The 23,831-nt window shown below is 37.1% G+C and overlaps 1 protein-coding gene across 5 annotated transcripts in view; it reads right to left on the bottom strand.

Moving 5' to 3' along the window:
* Window positions 1-23,831, bottom strand: part of SYNJ1 (synaptojanin 1) — a 104,614-nt gene that overhangs the window by 55,048 nt on the left and 25,735 nt on the right. For all 5 annotated transcript variants that reach the window (XM_011989040.1, XM_011989042.1, XM_011989039.1 and 2 more), the window contains exons 3-11: window positions 22,672-22,758; window positions 20,502-20,769; window positions 15,755-15,980; window positions 14,307-14,390; window positions 8,072-8,133; window positions 6,744-6,840; window positions 5,520-5,689; window positions 4,134-4,215; window positions 1,692-1,844 (exon numbers count right to left, since the gene is read on the bottom strand). In XM_011989040.1, coding sequence (XP_011844430.1) covers window positions 1,692-1,844; window positions 4,134-4,215; window positions 5,520-5,689; window positions 6,744-6,840; window positions 8,072-8,133; window positions 14,307-14,390; window positions 15,755-15,980; window positions 20,502-20,769; window positions 22,672-22,758 — 1,229 coding nt within the window. The remainder of the gene's footprint in view (window positions 1-1,691; window positions 1,845-4,133; window positions 4,216-5,519; window positions 5,690-6,743; window positions 6,841-8,071; window positions 8,134-14,306; window positions 14,391-15,754; window positions 15,981-20,501; window positions 20,770-22,671; window positions 22,759-23,831) is intronic.

The raw sequence follows: 23,831 nt of genomic DNA, 5'->3' as shown, positions 1-23,831 counted from the left end.
AAAGACACTCACCATTCACATTATCAGGCAATTAATCAAAAGGAACCCAGAGAAAGGAAAAGAAAGAGCAGTTCAGATGTTAGATTTTAGTTCAATTCAGACTAGCATATTTAATGTATAAAATTTTATATCTGTATATGTTAAAGATAAAAGACCACTGAAAATATATGTAACCTCTGTACATACATTGTAGTACATACATTGTAGTCACTGCAGAAATAAAAAGGTAGAAGAATATAAAAGAATATTTTAAGCAATAGTTTGAGAATCAGCTTTTAATAGCAAGAATTATGTTCTTTATTTAAAAGGAATAAATCAAAGTTTAACAATTTCATGTTTACAAAAATAGGGACCACTTAAGAAGTAAATATTTGTAAAAGTCAATACAAATTATTTCTATGAGTTGAACAAAAGAAACTTTGCAGGTAAGGCCAATACCTCTGGGCAGAGGCATGGCATATTATGAGACACAGGAGAGGATGACTTGGAAATTAAAAGAAGACTTGGAGATCATGAATGGTCTTTAAAAAATTTCAGCTGCTATATGGAAGAAGCTGAACGAGAACTATAAAAGTGATAAATGTTCTCATTTCTATTCTTGAAATAATTTGAGGAATTGTGGAGAATTAGAAAGTTGATAAATTCAAGTGAGGCCAGGATCCTTAAAAAGTTAAACAATATTTAAGAATATGAAATAATGAAAATTATCTCAAGTATTGTTCTAAACTCCCTCAATAAGGGCCAAATACTTGAGAAGAAAGTAGTGTGTAGATACTGCCAGGAAATAAAAAGTAATGATGAAACAGACAATTATAATTAAGTCCATTCTTTTTTTTTTTTCGGAACAGAGTCTCACTCTGTCACACAGGCTGAATGGAGTGCAGTGGCGCGATCTTGGCTCACTGCAACCTCCACCTCCTAGGATTCTCATGCCTCAAAACTCCCAAGGAGCTGGGATTTCAGGTGTGCACCACCACGCCCAGCTAGTATTTCGTATTTTCAGTAGAGATGGGGTTTCGCTATGTTGGCCAGGCTAGTCTAGAACTCCTGGCCTCAAGTGATCCACCTGCCTCAGCCTCCCAAAGTGCTGGGATTATAGGCGTGAGCCACCACACCTGGCCCATATCTCACACGTCGTTGGCACATCTTGATAGCCACCTTCCCAAGGTAAGATAAGTAAAGATCAATTATGCCCTAATGTTGGGTTCATAGTAAGCACTGCATAAACTGCTGATTGACTTATTTGTCCCAGTGGCACACGTCACACATCTATTAACAGTACACACTGTGTCAAGTGAAGGGAACACAAAGCCAAATAAGAGAGAACCCTTTATTAAGAGGTCTATGGTTTTAAAAATCATATTTGTAATCAAAACAAATAATACAAAAAGTAAAACAGATATACAAGGGAAAATCATGAAAAAAAGAGCAATATATATCATCTTAGTGGATTGTCACTAAATGACTAGATACGTCATACATACATACTTCCCAAACTTAGGGAAATATCTATCTTCCATTTATTCACTAGTATCCACTGTGAAAGAAAGTACCAAAGAAGGCATAAAAGTACATTAAACAGAATTCTAAGACACATCTATTAATTTAAACCATCTATTAATTTTAATAAAAGCTTTATGAAGAGAGGAAAAAGAGGATATTCTGTAATGTTAAGATAGATCTAGATCTACCTTTGCTTTCCCTTCAAGAGCTCCAGTTCCTGCATATATCTTACTGATTGAATCACCATTCACGGACCACATTGACCGAAAAACTTCTTGAAAGCGAGTCACCAACTGAGGCTTTTCAGCTAAACCAAGAGCTTCCAACTGTTTAGCTAGCATCTAAAACAGCAAAAGAGAAATTTTTATAAGTACATTAATATATTAATTATAATATGGCTTTTAAGAACTACCAGAATCAAACCAAAAATTTATCGTTATAGCACTATTTGGGACTAGATTCTGAAAACATAACAGTTTACTAGGCTGAGTTATTTCCCATCATTTCAATTTTTAAAACAAATACTGTATCAATGAAAACTACAAGTATTGATAAAGACTTCTTTCTGGTTAAATGACAAAACTTATCTTATTAAAGTATCCCTATAAATCAGAGTTGTTTACCTTGCCCACCTAAAAGAATTCATCCATCAACAGTCTGCATTAGAACTGAGAAAAACGTTTACTTAGTTTACCTAAATAACTAGGTCTCTTTAATTTTTAGATTTGGCTTTTTAAGTTTAAGTAATTAAGGTAGGTAAAAAAAATATGGAAAAAGAGGAGTTGCTCTTAAATTATCACAAAATGAAGAAAATAAGTAAAACCTCTGAATAAAGTCATGACAGCTTTTTATGCATAAAATCCTCATTGGTAATACATATAAGGAAGAACTGGGGGGAATAGCATGCAAGAAATTCAAGGACCTCTCAGCTTCCACAAGTCCCTATCACATATAACAATAAAAGTGTTCCAAAAAGTTACTGATCTTTATATGTATGAATTCTAGCCTAGAGTCAATGTTCAATCTTTATCCAAACTGTTTATCTGGAATCTAGTCATATTCTATGCCTTGCATTTTCACTTAACTCTTTCCAATTTATGTTTTACTTTATCATGTAAGTATGGTGATTATCCATAATTATAGAGAACCAAAAGCTAAAATAATATTTTTTAAAAACCTTAAACTGGGTTCATTTAATTACCTAGAGACTTACGCCAGAGCTGTTCTTTGCTAGCATGGAGAATAAAACAAAATAAGCTCCAGGGCCTCCTTTATCATTTAAATCTTTCTCTCTTCAAGGAACTGGGCAAAACTGATCTTACTCCTCTACTAGTTTGGCTTTGTCTATCTTAGTGGCAAACTTTGTAAACTGTCAACCGTTTGCTATCCTAGGGAGTTTTCTAATTCCTAACTATCAACAGTAGAGAATCAGCTAAGTCAGATCCTGAAAACTAACATCTGTTATAATTTTGATGAAGAGATCCAAGTCTTTCAATAAGCTTATTATCAGAATCCATGTACATTTATTCAGCCACTTAAAACCAGAACTTGAAACAAATCCAAGCCAAGATAAGATAAACTCTTATCTAAATGACCAACATGCTTGCTTTCATTTTCTTGTTTCTGTCAAATTTTCTAAATAAATTACAAATAAACCTTAAAAACATATTTGAAAAAATCCAAACAGTAAAATTTATTTAGTTACATGAAAAATAAATTGTATAATAGAGAATTTTATACACTGTACTTTCATTTTTGAGATAAAGAACCTCAGCTGCAAAGTAACTAATTAACCAATATTCAGGTCAAATTTAAGATCATTAACTAGAGGAAATAAGAACATGTAACTTCCTATTGCTGTTTTTTTTTTTATAGCATTTGAGAACTATGTTAAGTTCTGATGGAACTAAACGAAGTTTAGCCACAGCCTTATAACCCTAACTTGCAGAATAGGGAAGACTTAGAAAGCTCAGCATTGCTAAACAGTTTGTCAAATAGTTGAGACTATGTTTATATTAGGCTGAATCTGATGGATAAGTAGTAAAGAAAAAAAAAAAAAACGCTGCAAACAGCGACCTTATCACAGAAGTTGAATCACATTCATTTTCATTTTCACTAACTGGCATTTTCATCTGATCCTGTTTTTTATAACTACTAATTTGAAAACACCAAACGAACTGGATTGGGTTACAAATTGTCAAAAATATAGTCCCATATAATTGTACATGTGACAATAGACCCTTGTTATCCTAAAATAGATTGTTAAAAGATAACACAGAGAATAAAAGGCCAAATACACACATACACCCACACCCACACCCATACGTATATATTTCCTCCAAAAAGACAGGGAAAAAATTGTTGAAATACTATAAACAGCAGATTTTAAAAGGGAGAATAAGGAACAACAGAAGTAGACAGACAGCTGCCTAAAAAGAATATGAAGATCAGGTAAAGGAAATATTTAAATCAAAACAAAGTTTGGCCAAAAAAGAGACAGAGACTAGAAGTACAAAATGAAGCATAACATTACATATATTTTCTGAAAAGTAATAAGAAACCTAAGTATTACAAAAGCACTTAAAGAGGCAGATGATACAAGGCACATACATTTTAATTCATTTTTTTACCTCTAAGCCAAGAAATGCCTGCACACTATTTGTTCTATCAAGACAATCCAAGCAGTTTGTTCGAACTGTACCACTCTGGCATCTGTAACCAATAAAGTTAAATATCTAGTTTGGAACAAAAATAAAGCTAAAACAAACAGCAAATAATTGAGGTAATTAAAATGTAGCACCCACCTTCCCTCTCCAACTTTTTACTATTACAGTATTCAAATATGCAAAAAAAAAAATTATACTGTGAACATCCATATACCCACCATTTAAATTTGACAACTGTTAACATTTTGTCACATATTCTTCATTACATTATCTATCACACACTTACTTTTAATTAGGCCAACAATTAGAAACTAAATATACATTCAGGTTTATGCTCTTACAGTTCTTTGCACATAAAAGAAAAATATTTATGGAACAAAAATTTTTTTTAAACCTAAGATCTGTTATCTCTAATGACTGTGTCTACAACATTGATGCTAAATAAAATACAAATTGAAAAATTAAAAATTTGAGCTTTCTGCACTCAAGTTTCCCTTAACCTATATTCTGAACTCTTTTAACATTTACTTTTCTCCTCTATTTCACATACAAAAACTGAAATTTAAATTATACTAAAGCAGACAGTAAACAATGTCTTTCACTTCTATTTGCATTTAATAGTCTTTACTGGCATCAAGAAATATTAAAACATAAGTTTTAAAAGAGAAGTAAAACAGTTTCATATATAATAACATGAAGTATGAAGCCAGACAAATTCCAGTTCTAACACTTTGCAGCAGATGGGAATGGACATAACAATAGAGCCTATCCCTATAATTGTTATTGATACATGTTAAGACTTAAGTACACTGCCTGCTCCATAAAATGAGCTCACTAATGTAACCTCTTATTATTATTTGATGAATTCTAAAGAAAGAAAAACCAGTTTAAAATCAAGTATAGGATGGGTGAGATGGCTCATGCCTGTAATTCTAGCACTTTGGGAGGCTGAGGCAGGTGGATCGCTTGAGCCCAGGAGTTTGAGCCCAGCCTGGGCAATACAGGGAGACCCCCGTCTCTACCAAAAAAAAAAAAAAAAAAAGCCAGGCGTGGTGGCACACACCTGTATTCCCAGCTACTCAGGAGGCTGAGGTGAGAGGATCTCCTGAAACCAGAAAGCAGAGGCTACAGGGAGATAAGACTGCACCACTGCACACCAGCCTGGCAACAAAGTGAGGTCCTATTTCGAAATAATAAAAATAAAACAAAAAATTTAAAAGATATTTTATTTGATTATAAACTTTAATTTTAAAAAGAAAATTTAAGAGTTCAACGTTAAGAATAATTTTTAATTATAGCAATGCTCCAATTCAAAGAACAGAGAAACAGGGAGAAACAGGGGAGTCAAACCTTTGAACTTCACTTCCATTGAAATAAAAAAATCCATAATCTAGAAACTTCTGGACTTGAGGTTTAAGGACACTGTGTAATTTTTCTGCCTTTCCTCCCTTAACCATTTGATGATAGTCAAAATTCACCATCTGGATATCAGCAGCATGTTCAGAAGCTTTCAAATGACTCTGAAAGTAAAAAGGCAAATATTCATCTAAATGAAAGTAAAAAGGTAAATATTCATCTAAATATTCATCACATTTCATTGACACTGGCAATAAATCTTTTCCCTGAAGTCTCACATACTATCCCTCAGAGATAAGGTGACATAATTAACATCAGGGTACTTAAATAATATTCTTATCTGGTTTAGGAAATAAAAAATTATTTCCAATTGCCAGCATTTTATTTTTACAACACAAATTTAATAACTATTTATACCTATTATAGAATCTCAAAATTATCTAAGACAAAGCCTATCAAAGACTGAAAGATTCATATTTTATAACTTCATTCAATACATACAAATATTTTTAAATTTTACCATAAAGTCACTCTGTAAAGTATAATCTGTTTATTAACAATATTTCACAAGATTAAAATAACAGCTATATAATTAGGATGCTTCTGGACTTAGGAGATTGAACTTTAGAAAATGTTTTTTAACTATCTTAAGTTTATAATCATATGTAACACCATAATTTATACTAATTCATTATTAATTCAATAACTGCTTATTAAAATATTTTTTCTTTAGAAGTCAGGGAATTTGGGGGTTCCTTTTCACATGAAATTCTCAAGTTTTCCCTCATCAATGCAAGAAGGTATAGTGTTGCATGTATATAAATGCATTATTCACAATTTCATAGGTTAAAAACAATGACTATGGTTCTAGGAAGCAGGCAAAGCAATCAACAGATGAAGAAGGAAACTGCTATTTCTCTACTAGTGATAGATAAACTTTTGGCAAGAAGGTTATTTTTCTGTTTCTCTACAAAATAAAAAAGCAGATTAGAAAACAGTGTCATTTGCATTGAAAACTTTTCAGAATCCCAGTTTCAGCAACATTAGCCTAAATTGTTTCTTAATAGACCCAAAGAGTTCAAGTTTCCAACAAGTACCCAACCTTTTTCTTGGAAGTAATTTACTTCCTGGAAGAATCTGATTACCATATTATTTTATTTTTTACTACTATTCTAGGTGTTCATGGGGCAGAATGAAATAAGAAATGACCATACTTACCTGGAAAGCTTTACTTAACATATGTTCACCTTCCTTAGATCCAAGCAAATTTACTATTATTTGTTTACCATATAAGTTCTTAAGTGTTCTAAAATGCCTATTTAAGAAAGAAAGGAAATAAGCACATGTCAAATAAGAAGCCTAATTTTTTCAATAAACAAGAATCCATTATTAAATATAACTTATATGGCATTATTTTAAACACAGAATTGGAAAACTGGGTGCAAATTCATTGTACATGGTCTCAAAGCTGAATTTATGAAAACTCATGAATGCAATTTCCTCTCTGACTTATGGGTACTGAGACTCCCATCCCTGCTGGAGCTGTGGAGACATCCAGCTTCTGCCTACTCTGTGAGGCTGGCACCAGACAAGATAGACAACAGCCATAAGCTTGACTGGAAATGCAGTAAGGGCAGATGGCAAAGGGCTGCTGCTCACATGTGAGGACATCACATACTCTGTTGAGGATTCAGAGGGACCTCCTTACTAGCTCCAGTCTTCAGAAAAATGGGCCCCAAATACGAGTCTTTTTTCTTTCCAGCTTCTAACCATTCCAGAAGCTATGTAGAGCAATGCCACACAAAGAAATGTAACACAAACCACACCTATAATGTTAAATTTTCAAGAAGGTGCATTTATAAACATGAAACAAAATATACTTTCTTTAACTCAAAATGTCTAAAATATCATTTCAACATGTAATCAATATAAAACAACTACAGTTAACCTTTCAACAACACAGGTTTGAACTGTGCAAGTCCACTTATATATGGATTTTTTCAACCAAACAAGAATCAAAACTACAGTATTCCTGGCATGCAAAACCCATGAATATGAATGATGACTTCATAAGCATGGGTTCCACAGGGCCGACTGTGAAACTTGAGTATGTGCAGATTTTGGTATGTGAGGATAGAACCAATACTCTGAATATACCGAACATGATTTTACTAATGAGACACCTTACATTCTTTGTTATTTTTTAAGGCAGTCTTTGAAATCTAGTGTGCATTTTATACTTGCAGCACATCTCAACTGAGACTAGTCACACATTTCAAGTGCCCAGCAGCTACATGTGGCTAGTGGTTGCTATACTGGACAATGTGCCCACAGAGGAAGTTTTAAGGTCAAGAGATTAAGACCCACACTTCCATCACTACCACCCCCAGAAGTCATAACAGTAGGTGTCACTGTCTTTCAATTAAATTAGGAGTCAGAAGGAATTTTATTTAAAGCCAAAAAAGTTTGAAATGAATCAGTAAATATAAGTAGTCCCACTGCTTAGCAATATCAAAACTTAAAGTACTATGTAAAAATTGTCTTACCTGTCAAAAGCAGGTGCATTGGCCTCAAATCCCCTTGACATACGGACACGATGAGATCCCACCTTAGACAAGAAAAATATATTTAATCACACCAAAAACCAACATACAGACGAAAGAAATATCACTGCTTACAATATTTCACAATTTCTTTGTTGAACACACAGTTGTTAATCAAATAACTGATTTTCATTCATGATATGCTTTTATAAAAAAAAGTTCCAGGGGATTTCCACCCCCCACCTTTATTTTTAAAAAAACCAACCTCATCAAAAAAATAACTAGAAGTTACCTCATTATGACATATTCGTAAACTAATAGGAATTTTTATTGATGAAAACTATTTTTAAAGGTGTTTTCATATATGTTACTTTAAGTTCAAACTACATGCCCTGTGTAACAGACAGTATTACCATTTGGGTAATTAAAAAAACTAAAATACCAACAGGTGAAATAACTCTGAGATCAACATAACTAATTCCAAAAGAGATTCAGATGAGATTTTATGTCTCTGACCTAAATTCCTACTCCTCCAAGCTGCCTACCAGTACAAATGTCTATGTGTTTTTTTCTTCTGCTATGTTGAATACTCTATTCACCTCTCCCTCACCAAAAGTTCCACCAAATTGAGAATATCATTCCTTCCTGGAAAAGCAGACTTTCCAAGTCAACCTTGCCATCACCCAACTATAGTAATTGCACATTTTGCGGAATCAGAAATTTTGGGTTAAGCAAATTAAACAAGATGGAAAATATCTACCTATTGTATATTGTTATAAGTTTTCTTTTCTTACATAGGAGAACAGCAGAGAGATGAGGCATAATTGAGAAAGATACAACATGCCAAGAAGAAATAGATAGGTGAGACCAGTTTATTTCTCTGAACTTCAATTTACACATTTCTCTCTGAGACTTTGGGATGAAGGTTGCCCAATCATAACAAGGACCACTGAGGCGGGCAAAAAAAAGTTGCCCAAAATTCATTCTTGCTAACCTGTGAACAAAGTGCTTTTTTTTTTTTTTTTTTTGAGACAGAGTCTCACTCTATTGCTAGGCTGGAGTGCAGTGGTGCCATCTCGGCTCACTGCAACCTCCGCCTCCTGGGTTCAAGCGATTCTCCTGCCTCAGCCTCCCGAGTGGTTGGGACTACAGGCACGCGCCACCACGCCCGGCTAATTTTTGTATTTTTAGTAAAGATGGGGTTTCACCATGTTGGCCAGGATGGTCTCGATCTCTTGACCTCGTGATCTGCCTGCCTTGGCCTCTCAAAGTGCTGGGATTACAGGCATGAGCCACCGTGCCCCGCCCAAAATGCTTTTAAAGAGGGTGTAAAAGGAGGGTTGTCAAATCAGTCATGCAATTTGACAAGTAAAACCAGAAGATAAACTCTAATATGCTCATCCAAATCCAAAACTGAATTAACAGTACAGTATTATCATTCATTAAGCATTATCCCTCACTGCACTCACTAAGTCAGATAATCTAATGAGTATTCTGATAACCAGGGGATTCTCTCCTTAATTTTTAAATAAGAAATCAATTAGCCTAATGTCACATCTGTGTTTTATTTTATAGTACTTAATAATCTTCATAGAAGTTTAAAATTTGAAAGATGTATGTCCCAGGACATTAAGCATTTCAGACTGCAGAAAACTCAGAAGAAGTTGACACTTTTTCTTTGGAGTAATCCCAGATTAACTGCCTATCACTCTATACAAGTTCAAGACTTAGCATTTTGTTTACTGATTAACATTTATTTTGCATAGTACTGCAATTGTGCTTAAGGTGAAAAAAATCCAGTTCTCACGTCTTCCAGGTAATGCCTGTGGTTGTTTTCCATCACTGTTCCCCAACACATATATACATCCAGCTATGTATCACAGCTCTCATAGCAATATACTGGCTAGACTAGATTAGATTTTTGTTTTTGTGTTATTAGAGACAGGGTCTCACTCTGTCAACCAAGCTGGAGTGCAGTGGTGCGATCATAGCTCACTGCAGCCTCAACCTCCTGGGTTCAAGGGATCCTCCCACCTCAGCCTGCTGAGTAGCTGAGGCTACAGGCACATGTCACCATGCCTGGATAATTTTTATTTTTTTATTTTTTTGTAGAACTGGGTGTCTATGTTGCCCAGGATGGTCTTGAACTCCTGGTCTCAAGTAATCCTCCCACCTTGGCCTCCTAGACTAGGTTTTATTACTCAACACTGAAAGAAAAGTTTTACAATAAGAGAGCTGTTGCCAATTGTGATAAAAGTAGCACTCCAGAAAGTGTTAAGGCTTTAAATAACCATAACTTTATCCAATTTAAAAAAAGTTGCAGCCAGGTGTGGTGGCTCATACCTATAACCCCAGTACTTTGGGAGGCCGAGGCAGGTGGATCACCTGAGGTCAGGAGTTTGAGACCGGCGGATCATCTGAAGTCAGGAGTTCGAGACCAGCCTGACCAACATGGTGAAACTCTGTCTCCACTAAAATACAAAAATTAGCTGGGCATGGTGGCACATGCCTGTAATCCCAGCTACTGGGGATGCTGAGGTAGGAGAATCACTTGAAGCCAGGAGGAGGAGGTTACAGCGAGCCAAGACTGTGCCAATGCACTCCAGCCTGGGAACAAGAGCTAAATTCCATCTCAGCAGGGAAGAAAAAAGTTGCATTAAAGGTATTTTTAAAAATCATTTAATTGTGTGGTATGGAAAACCATTTTCCATCAATATTACTGCTTCATATTCACATATTTCTGAAATTTCAACCAAAAATTGGGCGTAGATCTCACAGTGTTTACCATTTTTTGACTTATTGATATGGTTTGGATCTGTGTACCCCCCAAATCTCTTGCTGAATTGTAATCCCAAGGTTGAAGGTGGGGTCTGGTGGGAGGTGACTGAATCATGGGGGTGGAGTTCTGATGAATGGTTTAGCACTATGCCCCCTTGCACTGTTCTTATGCTAGTGAGTGAGTTCTCATGAGATCTGGTTGCTTAAAAGTGTGTAGCACCTCCCTCTTATCTTTCTTTTGCTCCTGCTCCCACCATGTGAGACTCCTCGCTCCTGCTTTGCCTTCCGCCATGATCGGAAGCTTCCTGAAGCCTCCCCAGAAGCAGATGCTGCCATTCTTCCTGTACATCCTGCAGAACCATGAGCCAATTAAACCTCTTTCTTCATAAATTACTCAGAATCAGGTATTTCTTTATATCAATGTGAGAATGGACTAATAAACTGATGTATACTGTAATGTAGTATAATAGTATACTGAGTATTGTAAGTTATAAATGCTAAAGAACTTCAGAGAAAGGAAATAAGTAAAAGGAAAATCACAAGTCAAAGGAAATTATAAGTAAGTTGCCAGTCTAAAAATGTCATCTTACTTGTGTAACACCTTATGACAATTCTTACAATGCCTCAAACAAATTCATCTTGGTATTTACCTTTTCCATAAAAGGCCTGAATGCCCAAATGGCCAGCTCTCTATGAAGCATCATTATATCTTTGAATCTCCCATAGCACCTAGCATAAAATAACATACATGGGAAGAACTCAAGTATTTAACAAAGAGATCTGAGTGGCCACTGAATGAAAATAATTCTTAATTTTGGAAGTAGAGGATTCCTGCTAGAAAACTGCAAGGCCTGCAGTTGGATAGGCTGAGTAAACCAGATCATAAGGACACAAGTGCCTAGTAAATCTGACAGACATAATATATATAAAAAATAAGAAGACCTGTTAGAGTTAGCAGGAAGCAGGGCTTTGAGGGACAAGACAGAAAACTGTGAGAATCTTCCAGGCTAGAAGAAATTATGGGCCGGGCGCGGTGGCTCAAGCCTGTAATCCCAGCACTTTGGGAGGCCGAGACGGGCGGATCACGAGGTCAGGAGATCGAGACCATCCTGGCTAACACGGTGAAACCCCGTCTCTACTAAAAAAAAATACAAAAAAACTAGCCGGGCGAGGTGGCGGGCGCCTGTAGTCCCAGCTACTCGGGAGGCTGAGGCAGGAGAATGGCGTGAACCCGGGAGGCGGAGCTTGCAGTGAGCTGAGATCCGGCCACTGCACTCCAGCCTGGGCGACAGAGCGAGACTCCGTCTCAAAAAAAAAAAAAAAAAAAAAGAAGAAATTATGAAAACCTTAACTCAGAGGATAGTAGTAGGAATAAAAAGAAAGTCCCACTGCCTAGAAGAATGCTGGGACTAATGGTAACAGGGCTACTCTTCACTTGGTCAGGACTGGCTGCTTCACAGCCATTAGAGTAGGATCTTATAAAACAGAAGTTCTTGACTTTGAGTGGTAGAGAACTTGGTTAAAAATGAGGATTCCTGGCCGGGCATGGTGGCTCATGCCTGTAATCCCAGTGCTTTGGGAGGCCGAGGTAGGTGGATCACCTGAGGTCAGGAGTGCGAGACCAGTCTGGTCAATATGATGAAACCCCATTTCTATTAAAAATTCAAAAATAAGGCAGGTGTGGTGGCACGCGCCTAATAGTCCCAGCTCTCAGGAGGCTGAGGCAGGAGAACTACTTGACCCTGGGAAGTGGAGGTTGCAATAAGCCGAGATCGCACCACTGCACTTCAGCCTGGGCGACAGAGCATCTCTCTGTCACAAAAAAAAATAAATAAATAAAAAATAAAAATCCATAATTTTCCACCTATCACGACATAACATTAGCAAACAGACTGTATAGGAAGGCTGCAGCACACAGGAGAAGGAATGAACAAGGAAGTCCCACTCAAGGAAGATCCCTCAGTGTAACTACTCAGGACCCAACCTTATTGGATCATCAAAACACTGTAATTCAGAACTCCTTATTAAAATAACCAGGCCAGGTACAGTGGCTCAGGCCTGTAATCCTAGCATTCTGGCAGGCCAAGGCAGGAGAACTGTTTGCCCAGGAGTTCAAGACCATCCTGGGCAACATGGTGGGACTCTGTCTCTACAAAAAATAGTGATATGTGCCTGTAGTCCCAGCTACCTGGTAGGCTGAGGTGGGAGGATCACTTGAGCCTGGGAGATCAAGGCTGCAGTGAGCCGTGATTGCACCAGTGCACTTAAGCCTGGGTGGCAGAGTGAGACCCTGTCTCAAATAAATAAATATACAAATAAATGTAAATAAAATAACACGAAGACAGTGTAACACAGGGCTCATAAACTGGTTATTAGAATCTCTAACACTAGCCTGTCCCTAAAACAAAAGCATTCACCTTGCATCACATCAGGGTTTCAGCAATGTTCTTAAAGCAAATATTCCAAACACCCATTGTTGATCATGAAAGCTTAGGAGAAGTGGGGTTCTGTTGGCATTCTCTCCTAAGGGAAATTTGGGGAAAGATATATCTATTTAAGTTATCCCTACAAAGATAAAACAAGTCAAATCGTCTTGACAAGAATTCAAGAATTTTTGCATAGCAGTACAAGGATTAATCCTTGTTAACTGTTAGACTGTCTTAAATAAAATGTTACTAAAAAGGTTAAAGTGGTCTGTAATATTTCTCTGCAATAACCAGTCTACGACATAAGAGATCCAGCAGTCAAATAAAGGAAGCAAGAATTTTTTTTCTCTTTTCTCAATACTATATGCTGAAGCACCAAACTTACTAGACTATACATACCTAGATCCTAAAGTAAATATGACATACTTTAAGGACTAATAAATTTTGAATAAAAATAAAATGTCAACAATAGTTAACCCTTACATGGTGCTGACTGGTGGCCAGGTGCTATTCTAAGTGCTTTTTATTTAATCCTTACAACAACCCTATAAAGTAAGTACTATTAATATTCCCATTATACAGATAAGGAAACAGACACAGAAGGGTTAAATTATTTGCCCAAGATCACACAGCTAGTAGTGGTAAAGTAAGGATCTCAATTAAGAAGTCTGGTTCCCAAGGCTTTGTTTTATCTACTACATTCTTCTGCCTAAAGAGGTTAAATCATTATATACTAAGATAAGAAGGTAATAAATATGGAATCACATTGAAAATCAATACACTATAAAGACTTCAAAATTCTTAACACTAAATACAGCAGCTGAATTTCAATGGCTATTTGAAAGAGCATTAAAAGAAAAAATATCTAAGATAATTCCAGAAACTCTGTACTCAGATCCTTAATTGTAAATCCAGTTAACATTATTAGATGGAATAATGGAACTGTCAATGAATTAATTAATAAACTATCCAGAAAGTTTAGAAAATATGAAAATTTTTCAAAAAATAAAAATAACTGAATGTCAAACACATACTTGCAACCCTGGTTGCTCCCAGAACAATGGAACAGATCCTCGGATTTGTATGAAGGAAGAAACTGAGTCATCTAAGTATACAACCTACAGAAAAAAAAAAAAATATGTAAACTATTTCCACAGAAAGGTTGTTACACTTACATTAGATTGACGGCCGGGTGCGGTGGCTCACGCCTGTAATCCCAGCACTTTGGGAGGCCGAGGCGGGCGGATCACGAGGTCAGGAGATCGAGACCATCCTGGCTAACACGGTGAAACCCCATCTCTACTAAAAATGCAAAAAATTAGCCGGGCGAGGCGGCGGGCGCCTGTAGTCCCAGCTACTCGGGAGGCTGAGGCAGGAGAATGGCGTGAACCCGGGAGGCGGAGCTTGCAGTGAGTCGAGATCGCGCCACTGCACTCCAGCCTGGGCGACTAAGCGAGACTCTGTCTCAAAAAAAAAAAAAAAAAAAAAAAAAAAAACAAATTGACTAAAATCTATTGCATACTAGTTAATTTGTTTTTTTTTTTTTTTTTGAGACCGAGTCTCACTCTGTCGCCCAAGCTGGAGTGCAGTGGCGTGATCTCGGCTCACTGCAACCTCCACCTGCCGGGTTCAAGCAATTCTCTTGTCTCGCCCTCCCGAGTAGCTGGGACTACAGGCGCCCGCCACCACACCCGGCTGATTTTTTTTATTTTTAGTAGAGACGGGGTTTCACCATGTTTGCCAGGATGGTCTCAATCTGCTGACCTCATGATCTGCCTGCCTCGGCCTCCTGAAGTGCTAGGATTACAGGCGTGAGCCACCGCGCCAGGCACATACTAGTTAAATTTTATAATCTAACTCTCATGTACAATTGTCCAAAATAGGCCACTATACACGCTTGACTTTTTTTTCTGTTAGCGATATTAACCAAAAAAATTGGTAAAAATATAAGCATAAGATTCACAATTTTTAAAAATAAATTCCTTTTAAATCTTAATATTTTACATACATGTCTTTATATTTCATTTTGTTTAGCTCTTTGTAACCTAATTTGAAGATCTGTGTTGGGCTGGGTTCATGGCCTGAATTTATAATCATATAGTTTCATAGCCAAAAAATCATAATTTCTAATTTTTAGATGGTACATATATTTGCTATTCAGAGCTGGGTTTAATTTAACTTCACAAAAAAACAAGCTGTCTAGCTCTACAACTGAGGATTTTAAAATTCAATACCAAAACACAGAGCATTGACTATGTCATGCTGATTAGTGACATCTTGTTACCTAGATGAAGAGCCAGACCAAAATAAGTTTGTTTTAGGGAAGCCTTTTTTTTAAGGCCCATAAGTAACCAAGAACAATCATAAAACAACATTATAGATGTTAAAATGAGTTCTGAATCAAATAAAAATCTGTTATTCTAGTATTTTCTGTACCTCTCCTATAATACATTAATTAAGTAATATAAAACACTATATATACCTGTTCTGTTTCTACAAAATTGGCAACATGACCATCATCATTTGTTCCCCGGACATTAAACCTGGTCCCAGCTCGTTCACAGCTTAATCTTGAAATGAGGCAAGCCTTTGCCTGTTTATGAGCAGCATAAATTGTTCTGATTTCTACTCCTCCACACATAAGACGTAATAACCAGTCATCACAATTCACACCATAGTGTTTGAGATGCAAATGCAAAGACTGATTCCTAACAGGAAAAGAAATAAATGATTAGTTTATGGAATACTAAATAACAAAGTATGACTTTAAAAATAATCTCCTGGAAAATTAATTTAATATTATTAAATTTAAAGGCACAAACAACAAATCAATTCATTTACATTTACTATGCTGGGGATCAGAAGACAGGGCTATAAAATGAGATCCTTCAACATGTGATCTATGGTCCACAGAAAAGGAGTATTTTTGTGTTTTTAGTATCTATGGCCCATTTCTGTTATGTCTTTATATATAATGTATTTATAACCTAACTTGTTCCAAAAAGGATTACATATGCATGTCCCCACCCCAATTTATGAAGCTCTACTTTTTTTTTTTTAATTTATTTATTTTTGAGACAGAGTCTCGCTCTGTCGCCCGGGCTGGAGTGCAGTGGCGTGATCTCGTCTCACTGCAACCTCCGCCTCCCAGTTTCAAGCGATTCTTCTGCTTCAGCCTCCCACGTAGCTGGGATTACAGGCGTGCACTATCACGCCCGGCTAATTATTTTTTTTCTTTTTCTTTATTTTTTTTTTGAGACGGAGTCTCGCTCTGTCACCCAGGCTGGAGTGCAGTGGAGGATCTTGGCTCGCTGCAAGCTCCACCTCCCGGTTTTATGCCATTTTCCTGCCTCAGTCTTCTGAGTAGCTGGGACTACAGGCACCCACCACCATGCGCGGCTAATTTTTTGTATTTTTGGTAGAGACGGGGTTTCACCGTGTTAGTGTTAGCCAGGATGGTCTTGAACTCCTGAACTTGTGATCCATCTGCCTCAGCCTCCCAAAGTGCTGGGAGTACAAGCGTGAGCCACAGCGCCCGTCCACGAAACTCTACTTTTAAGGCTTGACTTTTATAAGGCTCTATTTTAATTAATTTAAATTTAAATAGCAAGATGTGGCTAGTGGCTACCACATTAGAAAGTGCAGGCATAGGGTTTACCATCACTCCAAATACTTTTAGCATTCTAGGTAACAGATGTGGCCTGGTTTCCAAACTTTTTTCAGAGAAAAAAAATTTATTCAAACAAACATGCAGAAGCCCAATGATTATGATACAGATAAAAGCTGCCATGGCTAAAGTGGGGATTGGGACTGAGCCTTGCTGGGTTGGCCATCTCACCCTGATTATCCCTCAGGGGTCTCTCCTGGAACCTTAGACCTCCACAGAACATATAAAGAAACTTCTAACAACATACCACTAAGGAAAATATATTAAGTGGAAAAACTCTATCAATTTGAAAGTGAGTTTTCTGTATTGTTGAAGTTTGGTTCTCTAGGTTTTAAGTGGAATTCTTCTACTTAAGTGCTCCGTACTCTCTCTCTTCCTGTGTTAAATAAGGTATAAAAGATGTAATAGCATTCTCTTGAAGACTCACAGCAATAGCCCTCAACTCCCTGCCAGCCCCTCAGATTACAGGATGCAATAGAGATAAAAAGGGTGGTCACCTGAAGTTCTGGAAAACCAGCTATGACCCCAACCCCTCTTATCCATCCAGGAAAGCACAAGGGAATATAAATGAGTGATGAGGTTACTACAGGGATAATGTTAAATCTGATAACTGTTACTTATTTTAAAAATACATTGACTTAAACTTCCATACTTTGCTACTACCCACATTGATCTGCGGCAAAGTTCAAATTGGTTGTGACCCAGTATGTCCAAACACCACAGCTGAGATCTACGCCACAGCAAAGTTACAAGAAACTTACTTGTCCCCATTTAAATAGACCTTAAATCCTATGCATTTTGTGCAGGCAGAGTTTCTCTCTCTGCTGTCAGTTTTCATTTTTCTTTGCTGTCAGTGTGTCACTGTTTTAGCATTTAAATTTATACATGACTTTTGACTGGCAGCAGCTTAGAATTTCCAATGGAGTAAAGTTATCTGGGTTTTGTGATAGGTATCTGCCACTCTTTGGCTACAAAAATTACATGGTTGTATCCTGGAAAATATTGCTATTAAGTGCAAGGGTATGCACAATGAATTCCAAAAGTTTCTGTTTTTCTATATAAACTGAAGCTGAAGAATCCCAATCCTTAGCAAAATTGTAAAATGAGCAAAATTCACCTTTGGTGCTTTAGCCGTCCCTTTGTTCAACCTGTCTCCTACTGGACAAACCTCAGGCTTTCTTTTATCTGACTTTGCCCTCATCTCTACTCTTAAGTGAATTAAAAAAAAAAAAAATGAGGCCAGGCACAGTGGCGCACGCCTATAATCCCAGCACTTCGGGAGGCTAAGGTGGGGGGATCACTTCAGGTCAGGAGTTGGAGACCAGCTTGGCCAACGTGGTGAAACCCCATCCCTATTAAAAACACAAAAATATTAGCCAGCATGGTGGTTCACGCCTGTGGTCCCAGCTACCTGGGAGACTGAGGCAGGAGAACTGTTTGAACCCAGGAGGTGAAGGTTGCAGTGAGCCAAGATCGCGCCACTGCACTCCAGCCTGGGCAACAGAGTGACACTCTCAAAAAAATCAACCGACCGACCGACCAACCAACCAATCATTCCTATTGATTAAACCTAGGCAATATATCTGCATCTGCTTGGACTTCTAATTGTTGTATGAAAGCTTTTATCTCTCAATCTAAGAAACTTTGGGTAAAATGAGGAGGGGAAAAAAATGTAAGGACAGCTGAAACACATTTACCTTTCCAAAGGACTTCAACATCCTCTGCTAGAAAAAGTGTAGTGTTGACATGGTTTTAACTCTTGGAAGCCTATTTCTGAATGCTACACAAAAGTACATCCCATCATTGCTAGCTTCTTTGGGCAGGCAGGAACTCATGTCCATTCATCTGCCCTGTTAGTCCCTGCAACCTCTCTCTCCTTTCCCCTCCCTCATGGTCTCCTCCTTTGCTAAACCCAAGTATCTAACACATAATGCTATAAACTCTGTTTTTATTCTGTCCACTCTTCTCCCTGATGCCACCACTCTGGGTCAAAATACTTCCATGTGAACTACAATGTGACCAAGCTGTTGCTCTAAAGTTAGTTTCTTATCCTAAGGTTGTTGTTGACTTTGAGTCTTCTGACAGCTAGGGCAAATGGGTGACACCCGAATGTGCTACTCAAGGACTATGTAAGTGACAGTGAAAGTGTGAGAGAGAAAAAGTACACAAGAGGAAACACCTTGAATCTGAACTGTTAAGGGAGGCCAAGAGCAGAGAGTCCTGAACTTTGGCCTTAAACCATATGTCAATATAATAAAACATAATTTGCACAAGATATCAACGGAAAAAGTCAACATCAATGCTGGCTGTAAACAACAGAACCACTATACTAGAAATCTGGTCTGCTGCAATAGAACAATGCTAATTATAGTCCCATGTGTTCTGCTCATCATTTGTGCCTACTTAGAATACAGCACAGTTATGCATAATTATGAAATACATTGCACTTACCTACATAAGTCCTACCTTATTATAGTACTAGACTTTGTCCCAGTATACTACTACTTCACAGTCTGTTGCTCTTGAATCAAGACCACCTACTTATAACCTTAAAATTTAGAATAATAAGGGAATGCTGGCTTAGAAAGGGAATGCTGCCAGAGACAAGATCTCAAAACCAAGAATAGGAAATGTGAGTAGCACAGTTTTGTTACAATTAAATTCATTTCTAAATTTACACAACTATTTTAAATGTATTTTTGAAATGAAAGTTCAGTCTAGATCAGGTGGAGCACAGGGGTTTTATGTCACATGCCAACTTCAATAAACCGACAGTGGCTGCCTGCCATGCTCAGCTGAGGACTCCAGAGAAAGAAAGAGGGATACACTCAATTAGCAATGTCTATCCCTTGTTATTTCTAGACATAACAACTGCTGAACATTTTTTTTTTTTTTGTAAAGCAAGCACAAGTTTTATTGGGGGAAATACAAGTACACTCCAAGAGAGGAGTGGGCTGACCCTGCTTGAAACACCCCCAAGACATTCTACATTGTGATCCTCTATTATCCCAGTTCTTTCTTTACCCAGTTCTCACCAAGGTTTGGGGGATCCTCCCTTACTGTGCTTAATGCACATGCACAGGAATGAGTGATCAATATGAATCCTATCTAATGGTGGCACTGCTTATTACCAACCCAGGAAGGTATAGCCATCAATTTTGTACTCATTGTGCCTGCTCGGCTCTCAGGAATTCCCCTTTGCCTTTTTCCTTCCATATCAGGATCTAGTTAACAACATTCTGACAGTTCAACCATGGAGTGAGTACTGGGCATCCTAAGAGGTGTTCCGGGGCGTTCTTTCCAACATGGATACCTCCCCCTCATGCCTGCTCATATCTGACTGTCTACTCTTACATTTCCCCCTCAAGGCATGGGGACCCAGAAATCTTTTGGGAGATGGAGCAGAGGTCATTCTCTGTAGCTACTTGCTGCTGAAAAGGGGCATCGAGGGTCTTCAGGGTCCTTCCTCCTTGCTTGCTGTCATGGTGAGGAGGTTTTGACGACTGAACAACTGCTGAACATGTTATGTCCCAAATCACCAAAAGGGAAAAAATGAACTCACCAGAAAAATCTATTATCTGTTGTCTGTTCTTGCATGCTACGATGTGCATTAAGACTCAAATCTAAACTGATGCCAGATGCAGACCATGCAAAATAAAAGTTTCCTGAATTCAAAACTTTCCGCACTTCTGAAATGCGATCCTCATCTGAAGAATCAATTCGCAGTGATATAAACTCAGTGGAAGTAACTCGGAAAACTTCAGATTCTTGAATTTTTCCAACAGACATACATCCAGTGACTAGGACCAGATAATGTAACATAGTATCACCTGCAAAACCCAAAGATTTTACTGGATGAAAAATCCCAACATTTTCAAGCTATTCCATTTCTTCTTGCACCTCTATTTTTAAAATCTGACATTGTGATTATTTTAAACTTATCATGGATGTGTTGAAATTCACTAGACATTTTGGTTGAAAAAAATCCTTGTTTAAATATATTAAGTATAATAAAGCATTTAAACATTAACAGGATAATCTCACACAAAACTGTTCCTGAACTTACTCTGAGGCTATAAAAACTTTATCAAATAATTGGCCGGGCATGGTGGCTCATGCCTGTAATCCCAGCACTTTGGGAGGCCGAGGCGGGCGGATCACCTGAGTTTGGGAGTTCAAGACCACCCTGACCAACATGGAGAAACTCCATCTCTATTAAAAATACAAAAATTAGCTGGGCGTGATGGCGCATGCCTGTAATCCCAGCTACTCAGGAGGCTGAGGCAGGAGAATCACTTGAACCTGGAAGGCAGAGGTTGCGGTGAGCCGAGATCGCACCATTGCACTCCAGCCTGGGCAACAAGAGTAAAAAGTACATCTCAAAAAAAATGAAACAAACAAGAAAAAAACTTTATCAAATAAAAAAGTATGTGTTACCTTCTCTACTTTTGTTTAATGACTGTCAGAAAATTCAGATAAGATAATGAATTCACACTCATTTTTACAAGTTCTTTGTAAATAGTAAAGTTGAAAAAATGGTATACTATTTTGAGCTGATGATATTGATGACATATGGGCAAAAGTCTCTGGTAACAATTTATAAAGCAATTTGGTTTACAAAAACTTTCATAGAGATTGTTTTCATGTAATTGTGACAAAAAGTCTATGAAATTAATATAAAGTTGAAATTGAACAATGGTATACTGTGAGCATGGGCTCTGACACAGGTAGAAGTGGCCCTGAATCGTGGCTCCATTACGTATTACCTGGACCAATTTCAGTACGTAGCATAACCAACCTGAGATACCATCTCTTATAAAAAGAGATTAAAGCAAATACCTCAGTACACTGTGAGACTTACCCAGGACTAATCAGCAAAGCACCTAAGCACAGTGCTTTATATGTGATCAATCCATAACAAACGACAAATCTCCATTTTATAGAACAGTGCTACTCAAAGTATGGTCCATGAACTGTTACCAGCTCACAGTGAGAAAGGATGCTTACACTAGAATGGAAATCTAGTGTATATTACTAAGTGTATATTACTAAGTGTATATTACTAAGTGTATTACTAGTGTATATTACTAAGTTCATCCTTTAGTTTAGCTGACCTTTTTTTCTAGTAAGACTTTATCAATGAAAGAAGCCACATGTTGATTTACATCATAGTGCAAGCTCCTTATCTTATCATGGATCAATAACAAAATAATTTATGGACCAGTACCAATCTTGAAGCACCACTTTGAGCCGCACAGTTATAGATAAACTAGTAACTGCAAAGGTTATTCTGCAGTTCATGGTGACATTAAGTGGCAAAAAAAAAAAAAGGCTCAAGCAGAGACTTTCTGAATTCAAAACAGATGTCTTTTCCACTATAAACCAAGAAAAATCAGTGTAGTTCTAATGAAGACACTTTTTCCTAAATGCACTGAAGCAACAAAAAGGAAAATGTTCTGATTTTCTCTTTTGACAACTGACACTTATCTCTTCAAGTGGTCACACCAGAGACTGTCTCCAAACTTAGACTTACATGACTTTGAGCATGTAGCATGCCTTTTTGGGCAACAAACATTATCACAACACTAGCTACATTAATGTTTAAAAGATGTTAGCACACGTGTAGCTTAAATAAGGAGTCTACAATAATTCATAGCTAGTCCCTCTCAAATCCTTAGAATTACAAAATAGAAATGAAAAAATGAATGAATTCTACTGAATGATAAACTTACCAAGATTTAACCGCAAAACACCTAAGAGTCCATATGCATCCAGTACTTTGGAGTATGTACCCTTGATTGCCTCTTTTTCTGCAGATGCTACAAAAAAAAGTTTTAGTTTAAGAAAAATGACCTGAAACATTGGATTCTATTTAGCTAAGTATAAATCCAGAGTTTCAATCAAAAGTTTCTAAATCTGATATTCTTAAATGTACTGCATAAAGTATTTTCTCAAACTAGTAACATAAGTATTCTTCCCAAAGAGTTAATAAATTATTCCAAGACCATCTATTAATCAATCCATCCTCTCCACTGATCTGAACTCTGTCTTCTTATCCTTTTATTCTTGACAGAATAGTGCTTGACACTTAGAAAACTGACAAAACATTTAAATGATAAAAGTTAAAGGCAACACTTAACTACACAAATGTAGTGCAAGAATGGGGAAATCTGATTCTGAAAGGACAAAAGTCTGGTCTTTGCCTTATTTCTTCTGCTATAAAGTTAATGTTATCTTGCTAATGAATATAAACCACAGAATAATTTTCCTAAGACAGGCTATTATGATTATTCTATTGAGAAGAAAAAACAACAACAAAAATCAAATCCTGAAACTTTAAAGGAAAAATCTTCCTAGCACTCAGCAAATATATATTAAAAAATTGACAAAGAACCAAAGAAATATTAACAACCAGTATTTCAAAGGACAAATACAAATAATACATCCCACAGTCCACAGTTGATCCTTGAGAAAGATACCTTCCTTTCCTTCCAGGTTTCTTTCCTTCTTTGCTGCTTTCCCTTCCCCATTATCTACCCCACACTCAACTCACTTCCTGGCTGACTGGTTCACACATTATTTACTTCTTATCTACTACACTTATCCCCTTTCCTTTATCTACAAAATATGATGTTTGGCAATACTGACGTGTTCCACGTTAGAAAATCATGTAAGGAGATCCTTACAACTGGTTCATTTCCAATGCATCTTTATTGCCAACAAAAGGGCTCTTCTTAGCCTACTGCTTTGCCTAATACTCCTTTGTACTTCTCATTAGAGATCTTTTGCTTTGCCTGGAAGCTCTTCTCCAGAGTCCTACAAAACATTTCAGTTTCCCTGCCTGCTTCACCTCTTTTCAGACCACGTAGGCTTAAGCCTTCTTCCTAGTGAT

Source organism: Mandrillus leucophaeus, unplaced genomic scaffold, assembly GCF_000951045.1.
Source record: "Mandrillus leucophaeus isolate KB7577 unplaced genomic scaffold, Mleu.le_1.0 Scaffold345, whole genome shotgun sequence".
In the NCBI taxonomy this organism is placed as follows: domain Eukaryota; kingdom Metazoa; phylum Chordata; class Mammalia; order Primates; family Cercopithecidae; genus Mandrillus; species Mandrillus leucophaeus.
This window is presented reverse-complemented; position numbering and strand designations above follow the sequence as displayed.